Raw genomic sequence first — 23,759 nt, 5'->3', positions numbered from 1 at the left:
TATAGCCATGCATGCGTGTAAAGTGTCATCCTTTATAAGCTCAAGTAGTCGTATAGCCATGCATGTGTGTAAAGTGTCATCCTTTATAAGCCCAAGTAGTCGTATAGCCATGCATGTATGTAAAGTGTCATCCTTTATAAGCCCAAGTAGTCGTATAGACATGCATGTGTGTAAAGTGTCATCCTTTATAAGCCCAAGTAGTCGTACAGCCATGCATGTGTGTAAAGTGTCATCCTTTATAAGCTCAAGTAGTCGTATAGACATGCATGTGTGTAAAGTGTCATCCTTTATAAGCTCAAGTAGTCGTATAGCCATGCATGTGTGTAAAGTGTCATCCTTTATAAGCCCAAGTAGTCGTATAGCCATGCATGTGTGTAAAGTGTCATCCTTTATAAGCCCAAGTAGTCGTATAGCCATGCATATGTGTAAAGTGTCATCCTTTATAAGCTCAAGTAGTCGTATAGCCATGCATGTGTGTAAAGTGTCATCCTTTATAAGCCCAAGTAGTCGTATAGCCATGCATGTGTGTAAAGTGTCATCCTTTATAAGCCCAAGTAGTCGTATAGCCATGCATGTGTGTAAGTGTCATCCTTTATAAGCCCAAGTAGTCGTATAGCCATGCATGTGTGTAAAGTGTCATCCTTTATAAGCCCAAGTAGTCGTATAGCCATGCATGTGTGTAAAGTGTCATCCTTTATAAGCCCATGTAGTCCTATAGCCATGCATGTATGTAAAGTGTCATCCTTTATAAGCCCAAGTAGTCGTATAGCCATGCATGTCTGTAAAGTGTCATCCTTTATAAGCCCAAGTAGTCGTATAGCCATGCATGTATGTAAAGTGTCATCCTTTATAAGCCCAAGTAGTCGTATAGACATGCATGTGTGTAAGTGTCATCCTTTATAAGCCCAAGTAGTCGTATAGCCATGCATGTGTGTAAAGTGTCATCCTTTATAAGCCCAAGTAGTCGTATAGCCATGCATGTGTGTAAAGTGTCATCCTTTATAAGCTCAAGTAGTCGTATAGACATCAGGGGTGTGATTTTTCCGTGGATCCGCGGATTTCCGCGGATCGGGTTGTCCCGGATGTCACTTCTGAGATTTGCGTAAATTCGTTTTAAAAAATGTGGGGGAGAGGGGCTACCACCGATTCCGCGGACGTATTTCATAAGCGGCCCGAAATATCCGCGGCCTGCGAAATCTCACCGCATTTTACACTGGTAGAATCTGCCTAAGCATTTTTAAAACGAGCCATATAATTGGCTGTCGTTTCCCAATCTTCCAATTAAAATCGTGTTCTTTAAATGCACGTAGCTGATTTGTTTGCAAATGGCGCCGTTGTGAAGAGAAAATTAAGATTATTGAAATAACAAATAGCTATCGAATAAACGACTGACATCACCTAGTCTGATAGGAATAATGAAATGTGTTTGTCAAAAAAAAAAGACTACGTTTTAGATCCAAGCAACACATATTTTGTTAAGAAATGTGCCCACTGAATTTGTGTCACGGAAACCAGTGTTTGCAAATTGGAGTTTAGTCTACTCGCGAAGTAAAACAATTCAGAAGAGTATCGTTCGAACATGGAAATAGACAAACATGATTTGATTTATATGTCTGTGGGTCTGTGTATAATCAGATTCATATGCATATTCTGCTTTATTATGTTTGTCACGCTGTTCAGTTAACTGAAATAGCTTTGAACTGAGTGAAGATGTGAAAAGCAAGATATTGAAAGGTAAACAAATTAAATATATTAATTTAACTCAGTTAATACATCATTAACACCAGAAGAACACTCAAGTGTGTTTGTTTATATTTAGTCTATTAACTGTAATTCAATACATTGAAAAACTGCTGCTATTGATCACAATAAATACTTAACTGTTTACTTTGCATCCTCAGTATGTTAAATGTGAAGTTTAACAGGTTTTTATAAAGAAATATTGTTATGAAGTTCAAAAAGTTGTTTATTTTAATGTCTGTATTTAGGTTTGTCATTGCGTAATGCGCGCCATTCGCGTAGTCAAAATCAGTCAACAGAATTTTCCTCCCCTCTGACTTTGCCTCAATCACACCCCTGGACATGCATGTGTGTAAAGTGTCATCCTTTATAAGCCCAAGTAGTTGTATAGCCATGCATGTGTGTAAAGTGTCATCCTTTATAAGCCCAAGTAGTCGTATAGACATGCATGTGTGTAAAGTGTCATCCTTTATAAGCCCAAGTAGTCGTATAGCCATGCATGCGTGTAAAGTGTCATCCTTTTTAAGCCCATGTAGTCGTATAGCCATGTATGTGTGTTAAATGTCATCCTTTATAAGCCCAAGTAGTCGCATAGCCATGCTTGTGCGTAATGTGCAGACCTTGATTATCCCAAGCAGTCTGTACAGGCCAATCATGAATGACCCTTTCTGCCTAGATTAGTTTTTCATCTAGAAGAGACTTCCTTTGAACAAAACAAATTTGGTTGAGCGAAAAGTGTTTTCCCTGATCAACCTTTGCAGACTGCACAGGCTTATCTGGGACAATTTTTAACACATATGAATTCAGCCTGGTTTTCCGAGAACTTGGCTCATATTTATATTACATGTTATGTGTTTCAGACGGTGGAGCACTGCTACTACCAGGGCACTGTGAGGAGGGATGAGTGGTCGGCAGTGGCCGTGTCCACATGTCAGGGAATACGGTAAGCTGATATTGTGATGTGTGGGGCACTGTGAGGAGAGATGAGTGGTCCGCAGTGGCCGTGTCCACATGTCAGGGAATACGGTAAGCTGATATTGTGATATGTGGGGCACTGTGAGGAGGGATGAGTGGTCCGCAGTGGCTGTGTCTACCTGTCAGAGAATACGGTAAGCTGATATTGTGATGTGTGGGGCACTGTGAGGAGAGATGAGTGGTCCGCAGTGGCTGTGTCCACCTGTCAGGGAATACAGTAAGCTGATATTGTGATGTGTGGGGCACTGTGAGGAGGGATGAGTGGTCCGCAGTGGCTGTGTCCACATGTCAGGGAATACAGTAAGCTGATATTGTGATGTGTGGGGCACTGTGAGGAGAGATGAGTGGTCAGCAGTGGCCGTGTCCACATGTCAGGGAATACGGTAAGCTGATATTGTGATGTGTGGGGCACTGTGAGGAGGAATGAGTGGTCCGCAGTGGCCATGTCCACATGTCAGGGAATACGGTAAGCTGATATTGTGATGTGTGGGGCACTGTGAGGAGGGATGAGTGGTCCGCAGTGGCTGTGTCCACATGTCAGGGAATACAGTAAGCTGATATTGTGATGTGTGGGGCACTGTGAGGAGAGATGAGTGGTCCGCAGTGGCTGTGTCCACATGTCAGGGAATACGGTAAGCTGATATTGTGATGTGTGGGGCACTGTGAGGAGGGATGAGTGGTCCGCAGTGGCCGTGTCCACCTGTCAGGGAATACGGTAAGCTGATATTGTGATGTGGGGACAGGATAATCATCAGATTCATGTACATTACTTTCCGCCTGAACTGGAGTTATGCTTCCAAAACTCTCACTTTAAATGAAAAAATACCACTTAAGCATAAAGTGCTGTCCCTGATTAGCCTGTGCAGACAGGCTATCTTGGACAACACTATGCACATGCATGAAGTCCAGTTTTCCTAGAATGAAGGAATATTGTAAAAAGTATCAAAGTTAAATAAGCATTACCTAAATTGATAATTTGTGAGGAATTATCCATCAATTGCAAAAAAGAAAAGAAAAAGAACATTCTGTTTCCAGTTAATATCAAGAATGAATATTATTATAACATTAATAGCTGTGATGGCTGTTTCATATTGATAAAGTGAATTCAATTCGAAAAAGAAATCTTTGTAAAGCTAATCAGCAAATTGCTACTGGCATTTTAATCTTGCATTAATTTTGATATGATGGGAAGAGTTACAAATGCTGTGTGCCTGCATCAGTAGCCATCTGCTTTAAGAGAAATCAATATTGCTCTCACATCAGAGTAATTGTGGATCAAATCACCAGTAAAATCTCTCTGGTGAGTCACTACAGAGTAAAGGAAACCATATAAAGTACCATGTTTCAATGTGGTGTCCACACGTGTCATCTTGATGCTTTCAGCAACATACAGTGTAAAATAAAAACAGCTGAGACTTGCTCTGTGAAAACAGGACTTAATGCATATGCTTCAATTGTCATCCCAGATTAGCCTGTGCAATCCTCACAGGCTAACCAGGGATATCACTTTCTGCTTTTATGGTCTTTTTTTGTTTTAAGGAAGTCTCTATTGCAACAATCAAGTTTTTTTTACAGAAACTGTTGTCCCTGATAAGCCTGTGGAGACAGCACAGGCTAATCTGGGACAACACTTAACATCCTTGCATTATTCAACTGGCTGTGTGAAATACATATTTGATTCATTATCTCGAAAGACTCAACTGGCATTATGTGTATTGACAGAAATGTTGTTTAATTATTATTTTCACTCATTTGAATGCCCTTTAGTACCTGTGTTCTGAAATCATAAAGCTGCAACTTCATCACTGTGACTTTCTTATGAATTTTATTAACGCAAAGCATTTCCAATATTACCATTAGAAAAAGTATCTGCATTCTAATATTAATTCTACATTTTTATAATGGATTGATAATGTTATACAATTCATTACCAAGATTTTTCACCAAGATGTTCACATCTTGACTGTAAATGACTCATTTGCCATTTCCATTTTTAAAAGATGCTAAATGAAGACAGCATTTAATGACAATTTCACCATGAAAAAGCATTGAATGAGAGAATTTGCTCATGGCCATGAGCTGGCAATTCTGCTAATTATTCTTATTTCCTTTGTTTATTTTTCAGACATTCTGGTTATCTCAGTTTAATTTTGTTCTTATACAATTGATGTCTTCATGAAAGGGTTTGCAATTATTGACTTTTAAGATCATCAAATGCCTAAATAAACTAAACATATTTGAATGTTTTGTTTCAAATGAGATTTTGTTGTATTTATCAAAATCAAAAACAAAGAGGTCTTCATGTAAATCATAGAAAGTTTTTTTTCGCAACCTCCAAATCATTAAAAAAAATAATTTTAATCCTTGATAAGCTGAAGTGTTTTCTTGATTACTTTCTTTGTTTATTGGGTAGATAATACATTAGTTTGGCTAGATATGGGCAGTGCTCTGTGAAAAGGGGGTTTAATGCATGTGTGTAAAGTGTCGTCCTAGATTATCCTATGCAGTCCGCACAGGCTAATCAGGGACGACACTTTCTGCTTTAATGATAATATTATTTTAAAGAGTCTCTTGTTAGAAAATTCTAGTTTAGGCGGAAAGTGTTGTACCTGATTAGCCTGTGAGGACTGCACATTCTAATCTGGGATGACACTTTACGCACATGCTTTAGACCCCCTTCACAGAGCGCAGCACATTTGTAATCAGCTATTTCTACATTCATCTTTATGGAAATCAAATAGTCTCGGGAGTATAATTCTTTGGACACTTACTCAAGTCCAAAGTCTAATTATAATGTCAACAGTTTTTTTCTTTAGATTATTACTAGTAATTGCAAGGTTATGAGATATTTAACTACATTATTATTATTCATAATATCTGAATTATTTTATACAATTGAAATGCTTGATAAGATAGTTGTGCCATGTGAATGAAATTGACGGATTCACAATTTTACTGATGCTGATTTTCATTTTCCCATTTTCTTTGTAATTTTTACCTGATTTAAAAAGTTAACAAACACATAACAGCAAATTGTCATACCATATTTATATCCTTCAACTTATGAGTGGGTAGACATATTACTGAGTTTAAAAGTTTAAAGTATATAACTATAACAATTAAAAATATATGAAACCACAAGGGTTAGGTGTTTAATACTTGATGTGCGACAACATAATTATGATGGTCCTCTACTTACTTTTTTTCAAATCAATCCCATGGGTTCAAAGTTTGTCCAACCCTAGGGGTTACTTGTTTGTTGTTTTTATAGCTAAAAGCTAATGGCTAATTTGTTCTTATACTTTTGTCAGCATTATTTCACATTTCACTTGGCAAGAATGTTTTCCGCTTGTGCTTAGACAAAATATTCAGTAAATTTTGGCAGCTTTTTAGTTATCTAACAGATCATTGATTTTGCTGAGCTTGGTTACATTACAAGGTACAGAACACACTGGTACAATGTGAACATATACAAACTAATGTACATTGACTATAAGAAATTGTAACACTCTAACACCAATAATGTTTTTTCATCATTTCTTTTTTATTGATTAGTAAAGCATTCTGCTAAATATCTGCTCAGAAAAAATCTTACAATTCTAGTTTTCTTAGCAGCAGTGCTGTACATAAATCATTTAACATGCAATAAACGGCCCTGACTCATTCAATAGATTTCTCTCTCACTTACTGACATCAAAACATATTAACTCTTTCAGTGCTGGAACCGAATTTTGAAGGCCTTTGCAAACAGTTTGGATCCAAATGAGACGCCATAGAATGTGGCGTCTCATCAGGATCCAAACTGTTTGCTATTCTGATAGTATTCTTTGGAAAAAAAATCAAAGAAAATGCTAATTTTAGAAATTCAGCAGACGACATTTTAGCAGACGACAAATTTCCCAGCAGACGACAAATTTCCCAGCATGCTTGTGAACATCTGAGACTGATTTCAGGGTGTTCAGAAGAATACAAATGGGCGGGGCTCTGTGAAAAAGGGGTTTAATGCATGTGCTTGAAGTGTCGTTCCAGATTAGCCTGTGCAGTCAGCAGAGGCTCATCAGGGATGACACTTTCCGCTTGTATGATATTTTCTGTTTAAAGGAAGACTTCTTAGTTCTTAGGGAAAGTCTAGTTAAGGCGTAAAGTGTTGTCCCTGATCTGGGACGACACTTTTCGCACTTGCATTTAACTCCCTTTTCACAGATCAGCTGTAATAATCTTTGGATCCAAATGAGACGCCATAGAATGTGGCGTCTCATCAGGATCCAAACTGTTTGCTATTCTGATAGTATTCTTTGGAAAAAAAATCAAAGAAAAGGCTAATTTTAGAAATTCAGCAGACGACATTTTAGCAGACGACAAATTTCCCAGCTGACGACAAATTTCCCAGCATGCTTGTGAACATCTGAGACTGATTTCAGGGTGTTCAGATGAATACAAATGGGCCGGGCTCTGTGAAAAAGGGGTTTAATGCATGTGCTTGAAGTGTCGTTCCAGATTAGCCTGTGCAGTCAGCAGAGGCTCATCAGGGATGACACTTTCCGCTTGTATGATATTTTCTGTTTAAAGGAAGACTTCTTAGTTCTTAGGGAAAGTCTAGTTAAGGCGGAAAGTGTTGTCCCTGATTAGCCTGTGCAGACTGCACAGGCTAATCTGGGACGACACTTTTCGCACTTGCATTTAACTCCCTTTTCACAGATCAGCTGTAATAATCTCAAAGATTCTGTCCTGGTTGACAACAATTCCCCAAGTAATTTGCAAATGACAACATGTCAGGGGGCATTGTATCGTGTAAATGTTACAGAAGAAATATAGTACGAATTTTTTAAATTATGGAAACAAAAACACCATATTATTCTTGTCTCTTACTCCCATGTATGAATGTGTTATAATATAACGGAATTTTTTCTTCAGATTTTTTCTTATTTTCCAAGGGATCTTATTTCACTAAAATGCTTTTTCACAGAGAGAAAGGTGAAGTAGTGAACCTTGATGTACACCTCAAGAAAGTTTAATTTACAATAAATTTAATTTAATAATTACTTTTCCATTGTTTATCATCACTTGAAAGTAGAATAATGCTAAAGCCGATGCTCATTTTTCTCATTGGTAATTATAACAAGCTACTATAATCATTACATTTCTTCTGTTATCAATGTTTCTATTACATATAAGTTGTTTTACTTGTTCAATATTTTCACTACACATTTCTTAATAATGTGCTAAAACTGTAAATATCATATTTCTCTGTGCATGGCACTTAGTCATATGTTTTATTATGAAAGTTAATAATCTGGACATACACAGCTGTTTGTCTTTGTATTCCTTATGCAATCCATGTGTGTTATACAAATGAAGAAACCATCAGATCAATAAAAAATCAAATTCTACAAAACACCCTGTCATGCTACATGGCCATTAGAGATCAGACATTTCCTCTTCTCTTGCAAATCAATCATTCAACAGGTATGATCTCCAACCCAACCAATACTGAAAATAAATATTTTTATTCCAGGTTTATTTAATACCAATTAACTCCGTGACATTTGCACAGCCCTTGTCAGTTACAGTTTCCTGAAAGTAATTCTAGACAGAACTCTTCAGCAAAACATACAACTATTATGGTCCCGAAGGCTGTCAGTTTGTCAGGAGATTGAAGGCTATTGAAGGAAGCATTCAGTGTTACTAATAGTTAAAATAATATGTTTCTGAGTCATAAAGTTGATTGGACAATAATCTTTGTGAATTCTTACATGCCAATAAAGCAAATTTAATGATGTTTAGTCACTTAAAAACAGTGCAAAATCTATACGTCCAGGAACTATAAAATATGAATGCACACTACGTCCAGGAACTATAAAATATGAATGCACACTACGTCCAGGAACTATAAAATATTAATGCACACTACGTCCAGGAACTATAAAATATGAATGCACACTACGTCCAGGAACTATAAAATATGAATGCACACTACGTCCAGGAACTATAAAATATGAATGCACACTACGTCCAGGAACTATAAAATGTGAATGCACACTTGATTTAATACCAGGAACTATAAAATGTGAATGCACACTTGATTTAATACCAGGAACTATAAAATGTGAATGCACACTTGATTTAATACCAGGAACTATAAAATGTGAATGCACACTTGATTTAATAATTTATTTTATGATATTTGATATGCTTCAAGTTTTTCAACTTTGTTGTACAAGTTACTTGGTTTTGTTAAAGACAGAAAACCTGTCATTCTGCATCTGACTCAAAGAGTTCTTGTTGAAGTCTGATTTGGTTCTTATTGGTTACTGATACATACAACATTAACAGATATCAATATGTTCATGTTTGGATGACCATTATGAGCAATGGTATTTAAATATCAATCAGTATACTCATTATTTATATGTTCAGGCAATATTCTAGCAAGCTTTAAATAAGACGCAATATTCCAGCCAGATTTTAAATAAAGATACGAGCACCATGTATGCTTATGTTATATCTACCAAGCAATTGTTGGAAAATGAACAAGTGAGGAAAAAAAACAGTAGGGTAATTTAAAATGCCAGCACATAAAAATCATTCACGGATTGTAGAGTATGTACCATTAAGATTTAAATCTTGGCTATCCACCACTATATTTTGCGCTATATTTCAAAGCATGTTTAATAGCAGGAAGACAGGCACAGATTAGCAGGTGCCCATCCCTACTGACAATATCAATCAAGGGAAAAAAAATAAAGCTTTAAAAATTCAGCAAGAAATTCTTTCACATAAAATGTTTTTCAATGTTCTCACCTCATGGGAGTGCAAAGCCAAAAGCTTATCAGGTAGTTATCGCAATATTATCGAGAATTAGAACATTCAAACAGGAAATAGCTCAACCAGATCAAGAATAAACTAAAAATTTTGAAAAATATGTATGTCTCTTGTGCCATGAAGAAAATAAGAAATTAGTGGAAAGATTTTGGAAGCTTATTAACCCATTTATGCCTAGTGTCTAGAAAAAAGGCCTTGGCAAACAGCGTAGACCCAGATGAGACGCCGCATGATGCGCTGTTTGCTTAAAGGAATTTCTGTAAGAAATATTCTAAATATAGAAATAAATATATACTAGACATAATTTTGGAAATAAATTGATCCAATTTAGAAGGATGGGAGAGTCCACTTGGCATAAATGGGTTAAACAAGAGAGCCACAGGCCCTAGGGCACTCACCTGAGCGGTGTTCACCTTAACTTGATTTTCGGTAATAAGGGACTTCCTTGAAACAAAAAAAAACATAAAAGCGGAAAGTGTCATCCCTGATTAGCCTGTGCGGACTGCACAGGCTAATCTGGGATGACACTTAACGCACATGCAAGCCCTGTTTTCTCAGAACACGGCTCAAATGTTCTGAGTAGTTAGTTTCATCAGATATCATTTCGATAAAATTCGCCCAATTAAGATTTAGCAATAAATGTCGCCTGTAGATTAAGGATTGAGCAAGACTAAAAATGGCAGGGCAACCTCTTTGGTCAAAGGTGCGGTAACCTATCAACCTCTTTGGTCAAAGGTGCGGTAACCTATCAACCTCTGCACAGAGATTTAACTGGAACCACCATTAACAAGTATTGAACAAATAATTTTTCATGTTTCTAAATTATACTAAATTAGTTTTTGTTTTGGAATTGTGTATTTCAGCCCTTACTAAATATTATTATTATGTGCAGTCCTTATTGTTAAAATTAATGTAGCAATTAAGTGTAACAGAACGCTAAAGATGGGAAATGATTTTTTTGTTAATCTGTGAACAAACATTCCTTACACCCTAACAGAACAACAAAAAATATTTTCTTCAATATTACTGAAAACAATGTTTTTTAAACAACAATTTACATTTGGAACCATGTATCGCCAAACAAAATAGCAGCATCACACCGTCATATGATTAACTGTAAGACCGAAAATAAGGAGTTCCACAGGAAAGAGTTCAGTAAAAGCTCCATACAAAATGATAAAACAATTATTAAATAAGATAAAAGCTTATCTGTTTGTTATTGCGTCTTAACACCATGCCAAAATGTGTCTGTCTATTAGCCTGTCAATGTTTTGCAAAAAGGTTTGGCAGAAGGTCACATACTAGTTATAAATGCCACATAAAAGTCAGTTATTTGGTTTGCGCTGCAAGAAATATTCAGACTGTCTTGTGTATTATTGATGTGGGCTAGGAATTAGAAAAGAAACTTGATAGTGATAGAAGTATACATGTCAATATTCTCCTGGCCTATACTTTGTATGTAATTATTCATTGTATAATTTCTGCCAATGCAGACATTGTTTGTCCAGTTATCTATTTATTGAACCAGAACTGGGTCTTGTATAATGTTTTTGCAAGTAGATGGGAGCATCATGTTTTTTGTTGAAGCCCAACACATTGTGGTAGCATTCTATGTTTTTGTGGCATGCAGGTGTTTAATTAACTTTCCCCCTCAGAAGCAAAGTAAAAATTACTATGTGCAACCAGCATAAAACTACCGTAGAACAGCCTGTGAGTAACTCGCAGTCTGTTCAGGTTTTATGCTGCTTGCTGCTCATCAGTATCTAAGGTTTGAAAATGAAGCCTTAAAATGTGAATCTAGTAACTTAAAGAAAGGTCTTTAATAAAATGTAACTTTCTCAGGGACTACAAATGCATCAAAATATGTATCTAAGTGGTTATGGTTTAATAAAATGTCCAAGCTTCGGCATTCAAAAAGCATGTATGGTAGGAGTTGTGGAGCACACTTAAGGTCCTTATGTTATGTCTTAAACGTCGAAATGCACATGCTATTTAATAGTCACATACATACGGAATATTACACTTGTCAATTGTTCCAAGAGTTTGTATCACTCGAGTGGCTTGTGTAATGACGTATCACACGAGAGGCGGAGCCTCGAGTGTGATGCGAAATAGCACAAGCCACGAGAGTGATACAAACTCTTGGAACAATTGACTAGCGTAATATTCCTTTTATTATATACAACAACTAACGAAAACAGTTAACAAATGTATTGTTTACTTAAACAAACTGACAAAACAATGACTAAAACGGTACGCCATAGTTTATTTAAGACGCGTATGAATACTGTGAAACCATTTATTTTCGTCGGCACAAAATTTCGCCCTTTTCATAAAAATGACTATTTCGTCCGCTCTTAAATTCGTCCATTTCTGGTTTGGAAAAAAAACAACGTCCGATTTGTTTGTAATACATGTAATACGCTAAAAAATAGTAGATGCAGTTAAAACCAAACAACCAAACACAAATCAAAATGTTCTTTATTAATTTGTAACAAAGCGCAGAATATATTTCAGTCAGGTGTTGATCACACATCGTCATATTTTAATTGGGTTTAATAGTATTGTCTTTAATTCGGATACGCCGCGTGTAGGCTGTATAATCTGCAACACCCCTGAAAAACACAATACACACAATGGGTAATAAAGTTTTTAACAATTAGCGCTAATCAACACTATTATACCTAAACGAAGTCGACGCATTCGATACAGCCTTATTGCATTCGCGTTTTACAGGAAATGTCAGTTGTCAGTACACTGTATAATGAACACCCCTTTGTGTCAAAACCGGATTTAACTTGAGTGTGAATAGTCGACTTTTCATGTTCTTTGTATCAATACCATCTGTGTATCTGTATTATAAGTATACCAGTCAACAAACAAGGTGCGCGCCTCCGCATATGGGCATTCGGACGTTCAAAAAATTGACTAACGGTTTAGCGTTCACGCCTTCGAACGCATTAAGCAATATAACTCGTTTTTTTTCACTATTTCTTTATTTGCAAAAATACTAGTGGCTTATAACGTACCTTGCAATCTTTTTTTCTCGCATTTTGCGAGTGTGCGAGTGTTAATTTCGAGCCCTGTGTATATGCGTGGATTACGCTGGATTTAAATGCCTCATGCCTACGGTAATTCAGTCTTATTTGTTTCAAATATGGGACATGATTGTTCGTTAGGATCTTGAATTAGTCCATCGGTCGAAGGACGAAAAAGGCGAAAATTAATGTCGGACGAATAATAATGGTTTCACAGTACAATTTATGTAAATTAACGTGTTAACATTTGAACCGGGAAAACACAGGTTTCCGACACGCTTACCTTAATGCCATCATTAATCCAATTTTTAAAACAATAAAGTTGACAACTTTAATCCGATGTTTATAACAAAAACGTTTAAACGATATGCACTTCCACTTCTATCTTCCATGTCTTTATCGAAACTTAGTTCAAACCACACTATTTTATTGTATTCCTATCGAAATATACATTTATGCATGGTAAACACACACTCCAAAATACGTTTTTAACACAGAGTTTACTGTTAAAAAACACCATGTCCGACATGTCCTTACAGAGTTTAGATAAAACTATTGTGTTTTGTCACAGAAATGACGTCACACGATGTACTTCGTAATATATTTCGGAATATAAAATATTTCTATTTTCGGTGCGTGAAATGTGACGTCATTAAATGTGTCCAAGTTGTCCGGCTAGTATGGTAATACGGAATTGGAAACAGCGAGTAGCGTAATACGGGATTTTTTATTTCAACGATTGATACAACCTGTATTTTGTCAAAAGCATTAAACAGGTATATAATAAAACAAAATATAGCAAGGGTACCTTCAGCTCTTTCTGGTAAAACGGGATTTGATGCAGTCTGCACAGGCTAATTAAGGACGACTATTTTAGCCCAGACTGAGACTTTTTTTACATGAAAAGTACCATAAAAGCCAAAAGTGATGTCCCTCATTAGCTTGTGCAGACTCGACAGGCTTATCTCGGATAGCACTTAATGCACATGTTTTGTTTCAGACTCGGGCTCATGTGCTGACTTTATGTTGTCTTTGTAGATTTCATAGACCATCAGTATTGAAGCTACTTTCAGTGGATTAAGCAGGGTGAACCTATAATTCTGGCATTCTCTATTTTCAGGGGTGTCATACAGATGAACAATGAGACCTACCTGATTCATCCGATGGAAGGAGGGGTTGCAGGGGTAAGTGATGAATGAATTTGAACAGAAGATTTTTAAGTTTTCTTTATCAAATAAAACAAATACTTGAATTGGGCTTGGCATTCTGTGTTACTATGGCTGGTCTATGGAAGTGGTCAAAGTAGCCTATTAAGTCAGGTGGCTTAAATAAACACCAAAAGCAACAACACTGATAAATTCATCACAATCATGTCCTGTCTTAAATGATTTCCGCGGATCGGGTTGTCCCGGATGTCACTTCTGAGATTTGCGTAAATTCGTTTAAAAAAATGTGGGGGAGAGGGGCTACCACCGATTCCGCGGACGTATTTCATAAGCGGCCCGAAATATCCGTGGCCCGCGAAATCTCTCCGCATTTTACACTGGTAGATTCTGCCTAAGCATTTTTAAAACGAGCCATATAATTGGCTGTCGTTTCCCAATCTTCCAATTAAAATCGTGTTCTTAAAATGTGTTTTGTGATTTGTTTGCAAATGGCGCCGTTGTGAAGAGAAAATTAAGATTATTGAAATAACAAATAGCAATCAAATAAACGACTGACATCACCTAGTCTGATAGGAATAATGAAATGTGTTTGTCAAAAAAAAGACTACGTTTTAGAAACAAGCAACACATATTTTGTTAAGAAATGTGCCCACTGAATTTGTGTCACGGAAACCAGTGTTTGCAAATTGGAGTGTAGTCTACTCGCGAAGTAAAACAATTTAGAGAGTATCGTTCGAACATGGAAATAGACAAACATGATTTGGTTTTTTTTATGTCTGTGGGCTTGTGTATAATCAGATTCATATGCATATTCTGCTTTATTATGTTTGTCACACTGTTCAGTTAACTGAAATAGCTTTGAACTGAGTGAAGATGTGAAATGCAAGATATTGAAAGGTAAACAAATTAAATATATTAATTTAACTCAGTTAATACATCATTAACACCAGAAGAACACTCAAGTGTGTTTGTTTATATTTAGTCTATTAACTGTCATTCAATACATTGAAAAACTGCTGCTATTGATCACAATAAATACTTACTTAACTGTTTACTTTGCATCCTCAGTATGATTAATGTGAAGTTTAACAGGTTTTTATAAAGAAATATTGTTATGAAGTTCAAAAAGTTGTTTATTTTAATGTCTGTTTTTATGTTTGTCATTGCGTTATGCGCGCCATTCGTGTAGTCAAAATCAGTCAACAGAATTTTCCTCCCCTCTGACTTTGCCTCAATCACACCCCTGGTTAATAAAGAAATGTTATTAATCTGTAATGTGTTCATCCACTTGCATCTAGAGAACTCTATTAAAGAAAGATTACAAAATGTTCTTGTCAAATCGGTATTTATGTATATAATTACTACTGTACATGTACCTTAAAGTTCTAATTTGAAATAACCAAATTAGTGAGAATTATTTAAAACATGCAACTTTCTCCGATATATTTTAGTATAAAGATTTTTATATACAATGTAAAACAAACTTTCTCAACACCCTAATATTACATGTTTATTTCTCAGAGAAGGCAACATCTTTCAATGGCGGCTACAGCAATCAGTGTATTTTATCCCCTTGCACAATAAATGCTTAGACACACGCAACCCTCATCAATTTCAATGATGAATTTTCACACCTTGAAATGACTGTTTCTTGAACACTTTAGGCCACGACTTTTTTTTGTATTGGTTTACAAAAATTATTTTGAAAATGGTCCATCGGGCGGTCGAAAAAAAAAACATCATTGGAAAAAAAAGTTAATGCTAATAACATCAGAACAAAGACAACATATCTTTTATAACCTTAACACAGAGACAAAAAATCAAATTATGCAATGAAACACATCTATATCTTCAAATGAAATGAGTCCTAACAGCACCTTATGTAACATCAGGCAATTTTAAACACTCCATTACATGACATGCGTTCTTCTCCCATTAAAACGAAAAACTGCACTTCATTTCCATAATTGGATGCGCACCATTACGCAATGCGATGCCCGTTGCATAAATCTTATATAAGATAAACTACTCATACACAAATTACCCGGTATGTGTTTGCTCTTACTCGACTTATGAGATCGTACATGAAAAAAAAAATCGAGGTAGATCGATCCATGCGTCGTCGCGGTAATGTTTGTCAAAGTTGTTGTTGTCATGAAAACTCGTTGATTTACAACGTAAAAACGTCTTATTTGAACTGACGCGAATTAATTTAATCATATTTGTCAACTTCGCTTTTGCTTTATTTTGATAATTTAATCCAAAGTTTAATGTTAGCAAGTGTTTTTTTTACTGGAATTGTAAACAAGGAGTCAGTTAAAGTCTTCCGAAAATGTGCAGTCTGTGTGAATTGACAGTTTGACGTCATCAAAGGAAAGCCGCTTTCTGTCGGAAGCAATAAAGCGACAAATTTCGCGCCGAAAAAATTGGCTTCCTTTGTCTAGCAATCAACATGCCGAACCAATCGTGTGTTTGTTTCTCAATTGCAATCCTCCAATTTAATAAAAGCACGTGCATAGCTCCGCCTTCGAATCTTTTGCAGAGAACGGAGGCGGAGTTTAACGGTTAATTGAGCTAGTGTTTTACACAAGTTGAGTTCCGATTTGCCGAAATTACTCGGCCCTAAGCATTGAAACGACAAATACATTTATCAATGATTTTCCGAGATATACCGATTTGTTCCGATTTCCAAACTTTCTGTACAGTTCCTATAAACTATGGCGGACGTGTTTACAAAATTCCTAAACACATATATCGTAAATAATGGCAGTGTTTTATTGGATTATTTATACTTATTATCAAATACTATCGGGTTTGTTTAATATAATTAACATGTTAAACAATATAGTTGCGTCACAGACACGGAAATAAATTTTGATGGGGTCGACATTTGACTGACGCTGATTTTCTTATTGTCTGTAATTTTTACCCGAAATAAATTTTGAGAAGTGCCCATAAAAGGACTGGTACATAATGTGTCACATTGAAAAATATCCCGATCTCTGCAATATATGTGAACCAATCGTTGATTGTACTTACTTGATTTTATTCGCAACCGTACTCAAACCGGATCGTTTTTTTTCTCATTTCGCTCATTTTGAAGTGCGGTCGGGAATAAAATATTTAAAAAAAAGACGATTTTCCGATTTTATTTTTTTTTCCATTTTCCAAAAATTAGGGTCGGCGGTTTTGTAAACCAAGAAATATAAAAGTCGTGGCCTTACATGGTGAAAAAAGGCTTTCATTGTGAAATATACTTGCTGCTTGTTGCTGGCTGCCTTACAGCAGTGGAACATTCAATTCAGGTGTTATAACTACTGATTCAGAGGAATCTAGACTGGCCTCTTAATCCAGATGACCACTGGAAGGTTAGACTGTGAATTATACATAATTATGTAAAGAACAAAATGGAGGACAGTAATAGCAGCTGCAGACCTTCACATAATAGTCAATTCATGATTATGGCAATTGCCTCCACTTGCAGTGGAAAAGGGATAAAATAATATCTCAATGGTGTGCTTTTATTCGTTGTTATAATTTCAGGAGGAATGGCCGCACATGATATACAAGGGAAGTAACTCAGAGGTGGAAAGTTGTGGAAACAGTCAGGGCAAGTGGCTTCCCTTTCATGAGCTGCACAAAAATGACTACATCAGCAAATTGAAATACCTCAACCACAAGCGGGTAAGATGTCGACAGTATTCATAACTTTTAACAATATTGAATTAAGTTTGTGTTCTCATTTTTTAATAAAAATCAGTATTAGGATTTTATGTTGTTTTTTTATGTCCCCCACCACTATAGTGTGCTTTTTTTTGCAGAATATATGTGCATTTAATATTTACACTGTATGACATACGTGGAGTTTTAATTTATATCGCTTCACAAATCAGTTGTTTGCTCATGAGCTGGTATTTTGTTCAGCTCATAAAAGGGAAGCCAACTTCAACATTGGCCATAACTTTTGCAATATTGAAGATAGCAACTTCATATTTGTCATACATGTGTATCTCATGGAGCTGCACATTTTGAGTGGTGAAAGGTCAAGGTCATCCTTCAAGGTCATCGGTCAAATATATGGGTCAAAATCGCTCATTTAATGTACACTTGCAATATTGGAGATAGCAACTTGATATTTGGCATGCATGTGTATCTCATGGAGCTGCACATTTTGAGTGGGGAAAGGTCAAGGCAAGGTCATCCTTTAAGGTCAAATATATGGGGACATAGTGTTTCACAAACACATCGCTTGTTTTATTAAAAATATTGATGTGTAAAGTTTCATGTATTTTATGCATCCTTTGTTGTGTTCCAAGTTATTTACACCATCAGTGTGTAACTCTGCCATACTATTACTGATTAATCTGAGGGAAAACTATTTATTTACTTTGATTTTAATAATAAATGAGGTCCCTAGAAAATTTATATTTATATACTTAAACTTCATAAAATTGTATATTGTTTGGTTTGTTTCATTATACACTAAACACTTACATAAATGCTTTGCATTGTAGTTATCATCTTGAATACCACAAGGGCTTATCAGAATGTGCAAAAAAGCAACTGTCCTTAAATTTTTTAGCTGTGTTCTGGGAAATTTTGTCTTTATGCATGTGTGTAAAGTGTTATCTCAAACTAGCCTGTGTGGTTCGCACAAGCTAATCACGGACAACGCTTTCTGCCTAGACTGGATTTTCTTTTCAGAAGAGACTTCCTTTAAACAAAAAGTTCCATAAGAGCAGAAAGTGTTGTCCCACAATAAGCCTGTGCGAACTGCACAGCCCAATCTGGGACAACACTTGACGCACCTGCATTAGGCCCAGTTTTCTCATACATGGCTCCTATTGTTACCAGAAGCAGAATCCGGAGAGTGACTCGCCCCTGGTGACCAACAAATTCCTGAAGCTGGCGCTGGTGCTGGACAACTCAATGTACTGGAGCCTGAACCTCACAGTGCAGGACATGCTGCAGTATGCAGCGCTCACTGCAAACATTGTGGACATGGTGAGTAGACATGCTGCAATATGCAGCGCTCACTGCAAACATTGTGGACATGGTGAGTAGACATGCTGCAGTATGCAGCGCTCACTGCAAACATTGTGGACATGGTGAGTAGACATGCTGCAATATGCAGCGCTCACTGCAAACATTGTGGACATGGTGAGTAGACATGCTGCAGTATGCAGCGCTCACTGCAAACATTGTGGACATGGTGAGTAGACATGCTGCAGTATGCAGCGCTCAATGCAAACATTGTGGACATGGTGAGTAAACATGCTGTAGTATGCAGCCCTCACTGCAAACATTTTGGACATGGTGAGTAGACATGTTGCAGTATGCAGCGCTCACTGCAAACATTGTGGACATGGTGAGTAGCCATGCTGCAGTATGTGGCGCTCACTGCAAACATTGTGGACATGGTGAGTAAACATGCTGTAGTATGCAGCCCTCACTGCAAACATTTTGGACATGGTGAGTAGACATGCTGTAGTATGCAGCCCTCACTGCAAACATTTTGGACATGGCGAGTAGACATGTTGCAGTATGCAGCGCTCACTGCAAACATTTTGGACATGGTGAGTAGACATGTTGCAGTATGCGGCGCTCACTGCAAACATTGTGGACATGGTGGGTAGTCATGCTGCAGTATGTGGCGCTCACTGCAAACATTGTGGACATGGTGAGTAGTCATGCTGCAGTATGTGGCGCTCACTGCAAACATTGTGGACATGGTGAGTAGTCATGCTGCAGTATGTGGCGCTCACTGCAAACATTGCGGACATGGTGAGTAGACATGCTGCAGTATGCAGCGCTCACTGCAAACATTGTGGACATGGTGAGATTGAGTATAGTAAATGTGCCTCACTCTGTTATAACGAGACTTAATCCATTTGTGTTAAGTGTCCTCCCAGATATGCCAGCGCAGTCCACACAGGCTAATCAGGGACTACACTTTCTGCCAACTCTGGATTTTAGTTTTGAAGGGACTTCCTTTTAACAAAAAATCCATACAAGTGGAAAGTGTAATTCCTCATCTGGGATGACACTTTCCGCTCATGAATTGAGTGTGATATTCCCAGAGCAAGGCTTACTTTTACACTCACACACACACTTTGAGAGAAGGTCTATTGTAGTCACTGTCACACACACACTTTGAGAGAAGGTCTATTGTAGTCACTGTCGTTGTTTGGTCTACACTCACAAACACACTTTGAGAGAAGGTCTATTGTAGTCACTGTCGTCGTTTGGTCTACACTCACAAACACACTTTGAGAGAAGGTCTATTGTAGTCACTGTCGTCGTTTGGTCTTTCAGTCCACATAAAATGTTGTAAGGTTGTTGAGCAAACAACTGATTTGTGAAGCAATATAAATTGAAACTTCACGTATGTCATAAATATTAAGTGCACATTTATGCTCCAAAAAATGTTTAGAAAAGGGATTTATTTTTCCTACAATTGTAAATATACAAAAAATAAAGATAAGATTGCATATAAAAAAAGGAATATGACCTTGAAACCTATTTGTAACATGACATATTCTTAATGTCTATCTAAGAGGCGAGAAAATGTGTGATTGTTAGTTTAAGTAAGCACTATTATACAACTGAATTTCTACTAAATACAGTAAAAATGTATTCAATATTAATTGTATTATTCGTTCCCTATGCAGTACTATGAAGAGTTGAACGTGGATGTAGCACTGTCCTATGTGGAGTTCTGGAACACGAGGAACCGTATCCCTGTCACAGAGAGGCTTAGAGAGACCCTAGAGAACTTCATGAAGTTCCAGGACATCCACCTACGTGACGCGGAGTATCACACTGCACATCTCCTCACGTGAGTCTATGCATTTGTAGCAGATATTTTGTTGTACCCCACAGGCATATATTGGAGCCCTGTTAAGCTGTATCAATGGGTCTGTTAAAGGGACCCCACTGCCAAAGCAAAGGGGTCAAAATATTTCCTATTTGAATAAAATTCCAACTTGATCTTTTATTATATTTAAAAGAAGAGTTTAATGATTATTATATCTCAATTTTATTTCAATAATATCTTACAAAGTAAATTTTTATACATTGGAATGATTTTTTTCTTATAGTGTAACTTAAAGAGTTATATTTAATAAGTTTTTATTTGTGGACTGTTCATGCAAAATCCTGAAATTGCTTTTCTGTTGTCTGATAACGGCATGAAAGCCTGGGTCTCTCTGTTAGTTAGACTGCATAAAATGCTGTTTCAAATTTCTAAAGCAAGAAGATTGGCACTAAAATGCTCGTTATGGCAAATCAGGGCTTAATGGATGTGCATTAAGTGTCATCCGAATTTAGCCTTTGAAGTCAGCACAGGCTAATCAGGGACAACACTTTTTAATTTAATGAACTTTTTCCTTTAAAGGAAGTTAGTTCTAAACGAAAATCCACTTTAGCCAGAAAGTGTTGACAATATAAGCACTTGCATTAAGCCCAGTTTTCCCACAAGGCAGCTTTATTGTTTCAGTCGTCGTCGGTTTGAGAGTACATCAGTAGGAATGGCGGTGCCTGACTCTGTGTGTACTTCCAGGGCAGGAGGCATTAACTGGGTACGTTGTAGCGTAACATTCATGCATAGGCTTTATTTTTTGGTGATGTGTAAATATGTTCATCAAGTAAACACAAAAAGAGCACATTGTAAGTTTCATTTACTAGAAAATGTTTCATGAACCATTTCATTAGCCCAGGAAGTGATGGAATAAGTCAATATTACCCAAACCCAAACATCTACATGGAAGTAATAAATGTTAGTTTATAAATAAATGCTTTTTACAAGTTATGTACAAAAGGCTTAAAATGCTTACAAACATCTTAAACAAAGTTCATGCAAGTGATTAAAAACAGTTTTGTAGTAAATACTTTTATCCTGCCTCTGTTGCAAACATTGACCAAATAAAGCAGGGTCGAATAAATTTTCCTATCTCCGGTCAACAGGAAGTAGTGTATTCCTACGCATGCTGTGACACATGATAACAAATAAAAATCAGTTTTTGTTTTGCTGTTGCACATTGTTTTCGATTTCCAACAATAAAAATATCACATTCTCGATTCATTTTTTATTTCTTCTCATAATTTCAATAGGAAAGTATTAAAAGGACCAGTTAAATGTGGAACTATTTTTACGTGACATAATCGGTAGTAATTCGGTCGTAAGGAATGTTTGTGTACATGTAGGAGCTGACCAGAATAATTAATTTATTATCTTAATTAATCATTTTTCTTTGATAAAATGTGTTAGCGGCATAATTTTAAATGAAGCAGGATAAATAGAATACATGGTTGGTGCCGAGATGATGGTTGGTGCCGAGATGGAGAAAGTTTATCTGGTTCGGCCGGAAAAAGAAAATGGCTCGCTAAAGCTCGCCCTATTTTCTTTTTCTAAGCCTCACCAGATAAACTTTCTACATCTCGGCACCAACCATGTATTCTTTAAAATAGGGCTTAATGCATGTTTGTAAAGTGTCACAGACTAATTCTGGGTGGACAATTCAAGCACATGCCTTAAGCCCCATTTTCCCTGAGTGATTCTCATTTGTTTAGTTTGTCATTATTCACTCCCAGAACCCCAGCTACCTGCAGATTCAGCAGGGCGCCACCATCCTGTCCCACATGATTGGACATAACCTGGGCATCAAGCATGATGAAGATGGTGAGTAACCTCTACCCAGGTATCCATGGAAACTAAGGTCTGGTCAGGTAGTGTGTTGCATGTAGCCTGGCTAAGGTCTGGCCTGGTAGAAGATGTGGCAAAATGGATGTCCTATCGCTAACCTTGGTGCAAACAATTTCAAAACATATGCCAGTTTATATTGCAGGGCCTTCCCTAGGTGTTTATCAGACCCTCTAGTCTATATTTAGTTATGACCCTTGGTCTGTTGCTACAAGCTCGCTTTAAATGCATGGAACAATAAAAAGATTAAAAAAATAGCTCTTTTCATATCTTACATGTACAAAAAATTGTGTAAACTGTAGGTGAGAATAATGTACTTTGCAGCTGTAAGCGTGTAACACCTCTATGACAGTACAATATAAGTGCTACGCCATTTCTAGGAGCCTTGGATATGTCCATGTTTAACGTCAAGCGCCTCGGCATGGGGGCCCTTAAACAGGGAGGGAAGGCCCATATGTTGAACAAATTTAAAAGTTGGATTATAATCATTAAAAAAATACTTATATTTTTCTTATAATTAACAAAAACGCACTACTGTGTGAAGATGGAAAAAGACATGAGAACATTGTTTTTTTCAGCACAGATATATATGCAGGTTTTGTTTTAATTTATAATTAGTTTTTAAAAAGTCTATTAATAAAATAAACACATGCATATAGAATAGTATAATTTACATTAATTTCACTACACAACTGTATTGAATGGTTTTAAAAAAGATCCCTTAAAAATGAAACTGAGTCCATGCATACAAGATCACAGTTTAAAAATACATTGAACATGAGACACAAAATTTGGGTGAAAAAGTCACCAAATGGATGTCTATTCTCAGTTTGACGTCTTATCCCAACTTGACAAAATACAATATCACAGTGTTATAAGTAGTCTAGTTTATGTGCTGTGAATTAAAACAACTAACTGTAAAATTAGTTAGCTTTTATCCCTCCTTAGATAGTGGTGTAATACAAAAATAATGGTGTTTTTCTTGTGAATAGGAGGTCCTTGGTTCGATCTCAAAACGGGGCATTCCAAGTATATTTTTAGAGACATCCAAGTACTGGTTCCCAGGAAACAAATGTAGTTCTAGGCTTTTATTAAAATCAAGCTTAAATAAAATTGTTGAAACTAACCCTTTCTAGATGCCTGCTAGTTCAAATTAGACTGACCAAATTGCATGTAGTATTTGTATTACCTTATTATAGTGAATAACCCTTTCCTGCTCAGAAGCAAATTGAACATGGTTATATGTAACCAGCATAAAACATTGAACATGGTTATATGTAACCAGCATAAAACATTGAACATGGTTATATGTAACCA

General features: G+C 36.6%; 1 protein-coding gene across 1 annotated transcript in view; it reads left to right on the top strand.

Moving 5' to 3' along the window:
- The window catches only part of LOC127850383 (disintegrin and metalloproteinase domain-containing protein unc-71-like), an 80,447-nt gene that overhangs the window by 33,176 nt on the left and 23,512 nt on the right, over positions 1–23,759 (top strand). The window contains exons 5-11 of the mRNA XM_052383376.1: positions 2,601–2,683; positions 13,696–13,759; positions 17,285–17,425; positions 18,596–18,745; positions 20,413–20,579; positions 21,240–21,321; positions 22,334–22,421. Of these exons, the coding sequence (XP_052239336.1) occupies positions 2,601–2,683; positions 13,696–13,759; positions 17,285–17,425; positions 18,596–18,745; positions 20,413–20,579; positions 21,240–21,321; positions 22,334–22,421 (775 nt within the window). The remainder of the gene's footprint in view (positions 1–2,600; positions 2,684–13,695; positions 13,760–17,284; positions 17,426–18,595; positions 18,746–20,412; positions 20,580–21,239; positions 21,322–22,333; positions 22,422–23,759) is intronic.

This window comes from Dreissena polymorpha, chromosome 11, assembly GCF_020536995.1.
Source record: "Dreissena polymorpha isolate Duluth1 chromosome 11, UMN_Dpol_1.0, whole genome shotgun sequence".
Lineage (NCBI taxonomy): Eukaryota > Metazoa > Mollusca > Bivalvia > Myida > Dreissenidae > Dreissena > Dreissena polymorpha.
Note: the sequence above shows the minus strand (reverse complement) of the source record. Positions and strands in the feature narration are given on the sequence as shown.